The 12,867-nt window shown below is 39.4% G+C and overlaps 1 protein-coding gene across 2 annotated transcripts in view; it reads left to right on the top strand.

The window, feature by feature from the left end:
* The window catches only part of LOC138959504 (uncharacterized), a 96,171-nt gene extending 83,671 nt beyond the window's left edge, over positions 1-12,500 (top strand). For both annotated transcript variants that reach the window (XM_070331025.1, XM_070331024.1), the window contains exons 3-5: positions 510-1,180; positions 2,719-4,463; positions 5,028-12,500. In XM_070331025.1, coding sequence (XP_070187126.1) covers positions 510-1,180; positions 2,719-3,141 — 1,094 coding nt within the window. In that variant the 3' untranslated portion in view covers positions 3,142-4,463; positions 5,028-12,500. The remainder of the gene's footprint in view (positions 1-509; positions 1,181-2,718; positions 4,464-5,027) is intronic.
* Positions 12,501-12,867: the final 367 nt, after the last annotated feature.

Below are 12,867 nucleotides of genomic sequence, written 5' to 3'. Positions count from 1 at the left end.
ATGTCAGAATAGCTATATAAACGCTATTGTGTTTTAATCGTAGCAATGGGGTCCGATATTTAGACGAGACAAGTATAATGCCGACGAGTCGGAGACTAAGAATAAAGTAAAAGAATAGGGACTATTTGAATGACGCGCATTTGACACTCTGAGTGATTAGGCTGAAATGAAATTGCGTACAAAATGTCGTCTGCATGACTGCATGTTCGACCCGTGTTGTTCGTTGTATAAATAGCTTAAACAATGACAACTCGTTGATTACTGGAAAATAAACCACTCGTGGGTATTTGCAGCCGCTTGGTAATTCACTCGTGTGCTCCGCACACTCGTGAATTACCAAGCGGCTGCAAATACCCACTCGTGGTTTATTTTTCAGTAATCAACTCGTGGTCATTGTTTAAGCTCTATATATAACATGGTAGATCCGTGCGGTAATAAAACTCTTACTGCCAGGAGAGAAAAAAAAAGAAGAAAAAAGATCAAAAATCTTTCTTGTTTTGTTGCACCAGGAGCGGCAGGGTTTGTGGAGACGACGATGACGTGCACGGGCATGGTGAACAAGGAGTGCAATCCCACCTTCTGCATCAGCCGCCAGGGCATCATCAACGTCAACAAGTCCGGCCCCGTCTTCTCCTTCCGTCGCAAGAGCAAGTTCACCAAGATGGCCGAGCACTTTGAGTACAACCACATCCCAGCTCACCTGTCCTCCATTCAGAACTTCCACGTCAAGAGCGTGCTGTGTTACCGCGGTGACATGGTGGTTCTGCATCTCGTCAGGAACCTCATGACCCAGTTTGGTGTCATCGACCTGGCCATCAACAAGTTCACCGGCATCTTTGGCAAGAAGTCTGTGGAGTTCGTCAACGAAGCGCTGCGAGGGGAGATCAGCCCTGACTGCAACTTGTGTCTCATCAAGATTCCCTCCCTTACCACCAACAACTGTTTTGACTTTCAGCTCTTCAGCTTGCACACTCGCGAGCTGCTGACAGAAATCGTGCCACCCTACAATCACGCTTTGTTCACCTTTGACCCGAGGTTCTGCAGTTCTCGGCTGGCAGTGACCAGCTTCCTTCAAGGGGAGGACAACTCTCTGAGCCTTGTGCAGTTGCCTGGGTGGGATGTGGTGGCCACAAACTCCAGAGTCGATGACCTTCGCTCCAGCTTGAGTCCACATTTAAAGGTTTGATAGCCAAGTACCGTATTTGACGAACTACAAGCCGCGACTTTAAAAAAAAAAAATCGCATTGCGGCTTATAAAAAGATGCGGCTAAAACGTTACCTAAACTTGAATAGCATTCACCTAATGGAAGTCGCCGCGGATTTTCATTTCGCTCGATTAGCGATTACTGGTACTTTATTAGCTCTCTACTCAAGACTCGGCGCTTTTCTCTTTCTTTCGCGAATCTTCGTTTGTCAACAAGTCATCGTGACAAGATAGCGTACAGAGAAACACCGGATGTATCAGGATCTCGCGTGCGCGAGATTTCGTTTTTTTGTGTCTCGTGATAGTTGGAGGAGCGAGAGCCGCTATGTTGTGTTTTCGTCTGCTCGAAATGTGCGCAAAAGTCGTAAATCATCCAAAAAAAGCTTATTCCGGGCGGGACTACATGTGTGTGTTGGTTACAAATTGTGTGTGTGATATTTTTCTTCAAACTTTTTCACTTTTCTTCTTTGTTTCACTTGTTTATTCTCGGAGCCGATTTCGCCAAATACCGTACTTTCGTTTGCCTGGTTGTTTTGATTGATTGACACGATCTGATTATATTTTTTTCGACGGCGGCTAATATAGTGACGCGGCCTATACGTGGCTCGTCCCAATTTTTTTTTTAAAAGTCGGGGGTGCGGCTTATAAAACGGTGCGTCTTGTAATCCGTCAAATACGGTACTGCTTGCCTTTCTTACACTACAGTGTGCTCCTTCTCTCTCCCCCTCAACCCCCATCTCTTTTTTAAAACCTAAAAACAAATCTGAGATAATGAGGTTTCAATAAGAGGGAGTCTCAGAACTAATTTAAATGTACAGGCATGACAAACAGTAAATCTTGTAAAACACAGTCTCCAAAGGGAGAAGGTCTTGTAACGGGAGGTCTTAAAAGCACAGTTGGAGGCAGTCCGCTGTACAGATTTCACTTTAGGAAAGCCAGTAATTGTACCTATAGCAGGGCGGGGATGTAGCTCAGTCGGTAGCGCGCTGGATTTGTATCCAGTTGGCCGCTGTCAGCGTGAGTTCGTCCCCACGTTCGGCGAGAGATTTATTTCTCAGAGTCAACTTTGTGTGCAGACTCTCCTCGGTGTCCGAACACCCCCGTGTGTACACGCAAGCACAAGACCAAGTGCGCACGAAAAAGATCCTGTAATCCATGTCAGAGTTTGGTGGGTTATAGAAACACGAAAATACCCAGCATGCTTCCTCCGAAAACGGCGTATGGCTGCCTAAATGGCGGGGTAAAAAACGGTCATACACGTAAAATTCCACTCAGTGTACGTGGGAGTTTCAGCCCACGAACGCAGAAGAAGAAGAAGTACCTATAGAGCACACTCAACAGCTGAAGATCAGCTCAACGGCAACATCTGGAAGGCAGATACATGTACCAGTACTCCTCCCTCTTGCTGATTGTTGGAGCATAAAGAGATTTTCGAGCAGAAGGTTTCTACAATGTACCTATAGCTGATTTTGTTTGCCAGGCGCAAATGACCATTATACTGTCCTTGCTTGCAGGAGTTGCAGTACTCACGAGACGGTCACATGATCTTCGCCGTCATGGCGACAAGCGGGTGCCACTGCAGGGAGAAGAAGGCTCGCAGGTTCCAGCCCATCGACATCAGCATCTACGTCCTGAATGGCGACAACACCCAGACGCTGCACTGCATCCAGTACCACCGCTACACCTGCGCCCTGCACTCCTGTCCCATCAACTACATGCCGCTGCTGTCTGTCTGCGGCAGTCGCATGGCCATCGTCCTGAATGACCTTGACACCAGCATCGACCACATCCAGGTCTACAAGCTGCCCACTACTGGCGATCTCCAGAACCGGTGTCGGATTCGCATCCTGCAGACTTTTGCCCCTGAGTTCATTCCCAAGCTGCCGCTTCCGGGGCGGCTGATCAGTTACCTCAAGTTCAAGCCAGAGACTACATGACGATAGTAGGGAGGGAGGAATTTCTGTGCTGATGTGTCTTTTTCTCGCTCGCCAGTGTTCCACATCACGTAAAGTTAGGGGTATATAGTACCTATACTCATGCCAAAAATGACACAAAAATAGTTAATGAAAGAGGTATACAATGTACTACAGTATGACATTTTACCCAGGGAGTGTGAACATGAAGGTGTAGAATGTTTGTGCTTAGGCCAAAAAAAATAATAGGTGTGGTTACGGTAACATAGCCAAAAAAAATAGGGTAGGAAGGTAGGCAATCACTTTTTTTTTTTTTTTTACTTTTTTTTCTGTGTACAAATTAAACCTACTTGACAGGGAAATAAGTGTGCGACTCGGGCGCTTTCGCTTTCATTGCGTTTTCTGCACTCGTTTTCTTGGTTTTTGTGGGTTTTTTTTTTACAAATGTAATAAAAAGTTATAGGGTCGGCCCCTAAAAATAGGGTAGGTCGGGTTACCGTAACCACACCTATTTTTTTTTTAGGCCTTAGGAGGTACGAGTTTTGATTGCCTGCTTTTTGTTAAAATTGACATACATTTTTCTGGAACCTTTTTCAGCACTCTGAATTAATTCTACCAAATAACCAACAATTTTAATAACAAAACAATTTACAGACACCGAATTGTAAAAAAGGTCTTCTATTCCATCCTTTTCCATTTTATATCGCCGATTCTTTCACTGTTTAAGTAATATAATGAGCCATGCGTATACTGTAACTTTAAGTATTAATTTGTACCTCTTGAATTTGTGGCAGGAGGTATCATTATCAATCTCCTTACTTTTCTGGCCATGAGGTATGATACCTCTGAATATTTTGAGGATGTGGAACACTATAGCTGTTTACTCTCCCTTTGCTCACTTTGTTGTCCAGGTTGGTGCCGAAATACGACCATGATGGTGTACGTGACAGATGAACATATACTGAGTTCAAATGATTGGTGCTTTTTGAATCGCCTGATAATGGGGCAAGATTTTGTGTTTATTAAGAAATTAGTGAGTTTTTATTCATCAGGCTTGCAGATGTCGAGACAGAGCGTTTTGAACTGCAGAATGAACTGAGCTTGCCAAAGAAAAAATTGATATTGTAAGAAATGAAAGGCTCATTTGTTGTAGAAAGACTCATTATGGGATGATATATTGTGTGGAGGTGGTTTTCACTGTACATAATTATAGTCACGGGTCTGTGTCAAGATAAAGACTTTAAGCAGCACTCTTCCAACCCGTTTTTGTTAATTGTTTGTTTTGTGTTTCAATAACACATGGACTCAGAAACTTAAAGGAGATTTAAATTAGGCTCTCTTTGGAGGTTGATGATAAAATCGTTTATTTAACGTCACTCTGTAAAAACATTGGCGACATTTGTCTTAGATTAAGAACACACACAGGCACGCACACAAACTTTCCCTTTATGTACAGTGGTTCACCACCCTCCCGCCCCCCGCACACTCTCGCTCATCTAATTAAAAAAGGTGTTAAGAGATACTTGGATATAAAATGGTATTTTTAGAAGTTCTGATAAAAATATATAGTAGCTGTATGAGAAGCAATGGCGTCAGCCGCAGCAACGTCTCTTCATATCCAGGGACCAAGTGGGTGCGTGTGCATAAGTCCAGCGATAAGTTTGGGACCTTGCCACCCAAGGTCTTTATTAAAACTTAAAAGATAGCTTAATTTTTCCTTTGAGGTATTTGGCAGAATATTTCTATTTGAGTTTATAAACTGAGTCAGGGGTTGAAAGTGGCATGAGTTCAAATCACACTCCAAAGTCAAATGAGCAATGGTGAGGTCGGATTGACAGGTGCATTTAAGCTCTAGAAATTGGTAATTCCCAGCTTCTGCCCTCAGGCGGTTAATCCTTAGTTCTTTGGAGGGAATGTTGTTCTACTTTAGTCTTATCTATTCATTTTACAACTTCGGGTGTTACATTTTAAGGCCTGGGATTATTGATTTCGAAAGGAAACAACAACAATTTTGGGAGGCCACTACTCACTGTTAACCAGAAAAAAAGCTACTATAATGTTGTTATTTTATGGAAACCGACAAGCCCCTGGAGCAATTTTTTGATTAGTGCTTTTGTGAACAAGAAACAATTAACAAGTGGCTCTTTCCCATCTCCCCCCCTTTCCCCGTCGCGATATAACCTTCGTGGTTGAAAACGACGTTAAACACCAAATAAAGAAAGAAAGAAAGACATGCTCTATTGTCTGCAATACCCCCAAGGCCCACAAAAGCATCACTTGATTTAGTTTCTGTAATTAGAAAAAAACATGGAAGTGACTTTTTCTGTTTCCAGTTCAGGAGAGTCATCCCATTGGTTAGGTAATAAATGCAGACCACTGCCTGCATGTCTTCAAGTTAAATTTAGAATAGGATTTGTTTGTGTATTGCACTAGTGAGTTTCAACTTTAAGAAACTCTGAAAGCTGGATATAACCTTGAATTTTGCTGGTGACTGTAGTGAAACTTACTTACTGTGTGATATTAGTATTAATGTATTTTTGAATACCCTCAGTTGATGCTGACATGTAATACTCTCAGAAACACTGTATCTCTGATCCCTTGCAAAGTAGCTGTTTTTTTTTCTCAAACAGTTTTGTACACTCATGTCAAAAGCAATAGCTACAGCGCATTGAAGAGATTTCTGAAAATGAAAAATATTTCCTTTTTTTTTTCTATTCTCCCTTATCCACCCCCTCTTTTGTTTTTTGTTTTTTAACTCCCAGACATAATTCAAATGTTATGGATCTGTGAATGCTTTAATACAAACATTACAAAATTACAATACACTTCCATCCCTACCCCTACCCCACCCACCCCCATTTTCTGGAGTTTCTGTTCTACATGTATCTTGATTTTATTCAATCCAGACAATGCTTTTCCATCAAATATTGTTGCCATGTTGCTAATGTGAACGCCTTTATCAATACACTTGTAATTTAGCCAAAAGATCACCTATGCCTCTTGTAAATACACTTTCACTTGATGTAAGCCAAATGGTGTAGAGCTGTGGCGTGTCCTGTGTACATTGCTTCCATGTCATGTCATTTTGAGCATGTGTTCAATTTCATAACGTATCCCCGATCCTTGAGGCATTGATAATCAAAACATACATTCGGCAATAGATCATTTGATCCAGTTAGTCTAGGCAACATATATCCCATGTGTTGTTGAAATGTTTGATGTAAAAACGATGAGAGGTATGCTAAGCCTCTTGAAAATATGGACCAAAGTTCCCCGCCTTTTTAGCAATTACATGTACACTGTTCATCTGACAAAGACTCATGCAGTGTGTAGCACTGTAATTTCATGCAAGTATTAACTATTATGTAGTAAAGACAGTTTGGATAAGTTATTGTGCCACAGAGGTTTTTGGAATGACTTGATAGGTGCCGTAGTTGGCATAGGATTTCAGCCTTCCAAATGGAAGGATTAGGGTTTGAATCCTAGTAGAAGCCAAGTTAGATTTTTATTACTTAACCAAGGAATTCCAATCAGACTTAGCATGAAAGTCGCTTGTTTGTTTCAATGCTTGTTATTCTGAGGTGCCAGGAGACTGGTTCTGCGTAACTCACACTTACTCTATTACACGTTGTATGCATGTTGCGACCCATCTCGTCATCGGCGCTTTTCCGGAAATGACCTGCGCTTTGTTGGAATTCCAACAATGGCCACCATTGTAGGAATTCCAACTTTGCGCTACACGATTCTAGAAATGTACCGCGCGCATAGTGAGAATTCTGCTCTTTCTTAGAATGCGATGTAAAATGATACAAGTCATGTTGATCCTTGCGTTTTAAAATGATCAATGCTTAGTCTCGAAAATGCAGATGCATTGTATAACCCACCATTAACCAACCGAATTACAAAAAACAAAAACACTTTGATAACTTCGGCGGGCTGGAACAACACAGATCAACGTCACATCCCACTCGACCAAAACGCACCAATTTGACGTCAATTTTAACGTCACAGTTTCAGATCTTACATTTTACAACAAACAAAAAAACAAACAAAAAGAGTGTTCCGATATAACTTCTCACTGGTAACTATCGATTGTAACGATTTTTATTCAGTCTTAATTGATTATATATTAAACTCACAAAGTCTCTGGACTGCAGACACAACATTACTTCCCTTTACTGACTGAGCCTAGGCTCTTGTCACTGCATTGTAATCTAGGCTCATGAAACGTAATGTGCAAGTCTGTGTGCTATATTGATCATGATGTGATTGATTGTTACAAAATGTTGATTCAAATTAAAGATGATTTCAGCCTGTCGTAAAAAACTAACACTCTACTCTGAAAAAAAAAGTGTTCAAAATAGATCGAGACCGTGCAACAGCAACACAACCAGCTAGCTGCATGCGCCGACTGTCGGAGAATTGATACACAGTGTAACCACCCACCCCCAATTCAAGACTTCCCCTGTATAAGACCTTGCTTTTACATATACCTTATTCATGACCTGTGAAAAAGGGTATACTTTTTTGTGCCAGTCGAAGGGTTGCCATTTCTAGAACAAGGCAGCTCGTTTCCAGAAATGCGGCGCTTTGTTGGAAATCGAATGAAGTTTCGGGAAATCCCGATTATTCCAACTCTGCCCCGGATTCTTACTTTGCGCCCGACATGCATTTAGAGCGCTTACTTCCCTTTGTTTATCAGAACTCTGACTCAAAATTGTGCAGAGAAAAAGAGTGTCGTTTAAGATCCATCAGCAGCAACATTCTCTCTAACCCTCTTTCATTTAGGCTTACCATTTTATCAAATTTAATGATTCCATTGTAATGGATGTTATATACCAAGCAGCAACAAAAAACACAATAGAAACAACAGAGAACAGCTATCAAAGTTTATAAATTATATTTTGTCAAGTGCCTATCATATTGTACAGATTTTAACAAAGCTGAGCCTGTTGAACATTCGTTTTTGTTCCCCGCTTAAGTCATGGGTATATTCTTACCCTTGTGTCCTTGTATAGTATTTCCATGGTCATTTTCATCAAAAAGAATTCAAAGCTCAACGTGATATATTCCATCTTGATACAAAGGCCAGCACAATAACTCATTGCTTGAGGACTCGTCAATCAAAAGAACCATTTACACAAATACCAGTGACATTTGATTTTGTTGCACATAGTAAATTCAGGTCTGCTCATATTGTCCTTTGTGCATACCGGTACGTATAAAAATGTGAGAGTTGTGTAAGCTTGTACAATAACACCTGCTAAGCATGCTAAGTGTGGTATCCGCCAGTGCACAAGTTGAACAGAAGATGTAAACTAATACGGTAGGCTCAAAATATTGACTTTTTTTTTAAATACCCCTGTCAATGTTTTATTCTTAAAAATGTGCTTAAGAAATATTTGATGGCCACTTTTATTGTAGCTAATTCCTTTCATGTTCACGATGCCCTCAACTTCATTTTTGAATTGAAGTTGTATGTACATATTGTAGCCTGCATGCGTAAAGTAACAGGCAAAAAAAATATTATGGTACAATTGTCAAGTGCTGACCAGCTTTTTGTATGAAATGAAGTTGTGTTTTTTTTTACTTCACCAGCCTAAGTCTTCTTCTTCTTCTCGTTTACTCCCTTCAGACATCACTAGCATAAGTGATCCACTCTGCACTTTTGCTTTTTAACAAAATTTTAAATGATTTTTGTGAGAATGAAAATGGCTTGTTCATTTCAATGCTTGTTATTTTCTCCGCATAACTCTCACTTACTCTATTACACATGTCGATTGCATTTAGAGCGCTTACTTCCCTTTGGTTATCAGATGATTTTGGTTGTTTATTGTAATATTATGAAAATATACTTATTTCCTTGACCATGGCTGTGACATATGCTTGCTTGTGAACAATTATGTGCCCAGGTGCCTGTACATTTATTCTTAATTTATTTGCAAGAATATTATTTTCTCTTCATCCGCTGTTATTATAGTGCCGCCGGTTAACTGTACAGTTCACACTATTGGTCAGTCGGCATATATGCATGTATCACATTGATATGTTTACTGTATAGTAACAATAAGTATTTTGCATTCTCATCTGGACAGAAACTGCATGTGGATGCAATCAGGGTTTGTGCAATTGAAGATAAAGTAAACAAATAAATGAATTTAAAAAAATTAAATAGTTCTCCAAATGCAGTTTACATTAGGCTGAATCTCCATACAGGATTTAGGAAATGACTTTATGGAACAAAAATAGCTTCAGGTTTATTTAAAAAAGCCTCATGGTTATTTGATTATTCTAGGTACATTTTGTGGCAAAAGAAAGGGAGGTAAAACTCTTTTTTGTTATTGGTGCATGTAGCATGTCTACTAAGGTTATTCAAAAGGATGTTAGAATTGAATATAGGAAGTATTCAATACATTTTCTTAGTGTTTATGTTTAAATATAAGGTTTGATATTGCAGTGAAAAATTGCAAAAAGATAGGGGTATAGGTGTGTCACACACACACACACACACACACACACACACACACACACACACACACACACACACACACACACACACACACACAGTTTTTATGTCACCATGAAACTGAACATTTTCATTTGTTGTAAATAGTAGCTAGCCTACTTCAGCATTTCCCATACAACATATTTATACCCTTGAAATGTTTATTTACACTGAATATCTAGTCATTTTGTACTGATCTGAGGCAGGGAGTGGAGAATCTAACCGCTTCCAGTCAGTAGAGTGATGAGCTGGCCTTGTCAGTAAGTTTAGGAGTGGATTTTTTTAATTCATCAGAGTAGATGAGTTCTGGAAATAACTGTCGGGTGTTGTTGAAGAGTTGTGCCCCTTACAAATAGGGGCATATTAAAGAGCCATTGTGTGTGCTTTGCTGCTTTATCATCAATTCATGTCCCGAAAAGGAAAATGTTCCTGTGAGGACGTTATAGGACCCCCTAGTTAGTTAGTTTGCTTTGTGTGAGTTGGGCATTAAGTGTTATGGTTAGAGCAGTGTGTACTTGTTCAAAATAAAAGTTATGTGGTCATCTAAAATGGATGCTGTAGACAGTTGATCCATTCAGTGTTGCCTATTGTCCATGTTAACTTGAAAAGGTCAGTGCAGTCAATTTCAAGGGAAGAAAACCTTTCCAGACTTAAGAACTTAAGTTGGTACATTGTAGTGCAATGTATATTGTAGTGCAATGTATATCACACGGCATAAAGCGCTTTGAATTTCGGATAAGGCGCTATATAAATAAAGAGAATAATAATATGCCTTTCATTGGTCATTGCAGCTGAAGTTGTGCTTTGGTTGGCATGTTTTTAAGCAAAGGAATGCATTGGTGTTGTGTGAATTGATGTCCATTTTCAATGCAGTTTTGAAACAATCAATGCAGTGTGAAATATTGAATGCAGTTAGTATGATATCTAGTCGATCAGCACAATAGACGAATTCTTGAAATTGTGTCAAGTTTTTATGGGCTGTGAGAGTTGCTTTTCCCTGTGAAAAAGGGAAAACAAAAATCATGTGACAAAAAAGGCCAATCTTTATCAAGTGGCATGTCTTACATGTGCTCACTGACAATCACTAGTGATTGGCATACAATATGTCACGTGCGTTTGTTTGCTCTTTTTCCCCAATTAAGGAAAAGCAACCTTTTGCAGCTCATAAAAACCTGACACAGTTATTTCCACATATAGGTACATGTAACACATTCCACCTCCTGCGCTTTGACAGTAAAGAGTATAAAGCCATCTGCTCCATTGTTTTTCACACACAGTAACCATGCACGCTAGCCATTAATTGTTCAGATCGGTATTTCTGCACAAGCACAACTCCTGGTTCTTGCAAAAACTTGTCACTCCGGTACGCCAACCTGTCAAACCAAGTCTAAAACACAGTGATAACATTATATTTGTCAGGAAGAAACTGTTTTCATAAAAATTGGTATCAAGCTATATATGTTACTGATTGTTGCTTTCATTTGAGATTTTTAACTGTAAAACACAAGAAATTTCTGGTTTTAAGGCATTCCCTGACACACGCTTATCTGCCTTCTCCACATCTGCTTCGACTCCACCACATTTTTATAGCTACATGTATGTATGATAAGTGGCATTTGAACCTTACATCTTCAACGCTGCATACCAAGAAATGATCACAGCCATTAATTATTCAACATTTTCCTGTCTTGTATGGCTGAGATATCTGTAACTTTAAACCTTTTGAAATGAGAACAAGAACATTTTTGATTGTGAGTTGATGATCTATGGCATCAAGATTTTGGGCGTGTGATTTTAAAAAAATCTTTGAAATAGACGGTTTTTTGGAAATAACTCAGTCAGGATTTTCAAGGGGTGTGGGCAGAGTAAGAGCCCTTTTTACTGATGCAAGTTTTCAAAATGAGAGAAAGCAAGAATCACGCTTGTGACTGGCTCTGATGAGCGTATATTCAAATGAAAAGGCATCATATCAAGGCTGAGCGCACATTGCATAATATATACATCAGAGTTCACAGCTAAAAATAATCCTGACAGATTTATTTCCTGAAAACGTCTATGTCGGAAGATTTTAACAAATTTTCTTTTCGGGGGGATAAAATGGTAACATATGTAGACAAGTGAAATTCTTGACTCATTTGTTAATTTACGTACATGTTTACATTTCATTAATTACTGATACCATTAATCAGGCAGCGTATTCCTATGAAGAGAAAACAAACTGAAAAACTACTACTGTACATGTACTCTTTGTAGAAAAAATTATATTCATGACAGTTTTGTCACCAGAATATTTCATGTGTGAAACCAAATCACTACTGTTAGTCAATGACACCTATAAACAAGTCGCGTAAGGCGAAAATACAACATTTAGTCAAGTAGCTGTCGAACTCACAGAATGAAACTGAACGCAACGCAACACAGCAAGACCGTATACTCGTAGCATCGTCACTCCACCGCCCGTGGCAAAGGCAGTGCCAGTGGAATTGACAAGAAGAGCGGGGTATTCGTTGCGCTGAGAAGGATAGCACGCTTTTCTGTACCTCTCTTCGTTTTAACTTTCTGAGCGTGTTTTTAATCCAAACATATCATATCTATATGTTTTTGGAATCAGGAACCGACAAGGAATAAGATGAAAGTGTTTTTAAATTGATTTCGAAAAAAAAATTTTGCTAATAATTTTTATATATTTAATTTTCAGAGCTTGTTGTTAATCCAAATATAACATATTTATATGTTTTTGGAATCAGCAAATGATGAAGAATAAGATGAACGTAAATTTGGATCGTTTTATAAAAAAAATATTTTTTTTTACAATTTTCAGATTTTTAATGACCAAAGTCATTAATTAATTTTTAAGCCACCAAGCTGAAATGCAATACCGAAGTCCGGGCTTCGTCGAAGATTACTTGACCAAAATTTCAACCAATTTGGTTGAAAAATGAGAGCGTGACAGTGCCGCCTCAACTTTCACGAAAAGCCGGATATGACGTCATCAAAGACATTTATCAAAAAAATGAAAAAAACGTCTGAGGATATCATACCCAGGAACTCTCATGTCAAATTTCATAAAGATCGGTCCAGTAGTTTAGTCTGAATCGCTCTACACACACACACACACACAGACAGACACACATACACCACGACCCTCGTCTCGATTCCCCCCTCTACGTTAAAACATTTAGTCAAAACTTGACTAAATGTAAAAAGCCAAAAACAAAACAAATTTTTTCATGATTGAATATATC

Source organism: Littorina saxatilis, linkage group LG2 (genome assembly GCF_037325665.1).
Source record: "Littorina saxatilis isolate snail1 linkage group LG2, US_GU_Lsax_2.0, whole genome shotgun sequence".
Lineage (NCBI taxonomy): Eukaryota > Metazoa > Mollusca > Gastropoda > Littorinimorpha > Littorinidae > Littorina > Littorina saxatilis.
The sequence above is the reverse complement of the archived record's forward strand: the minus strand, read 5'-3'. Positions and strand labels throughout refer to the sequence as shown.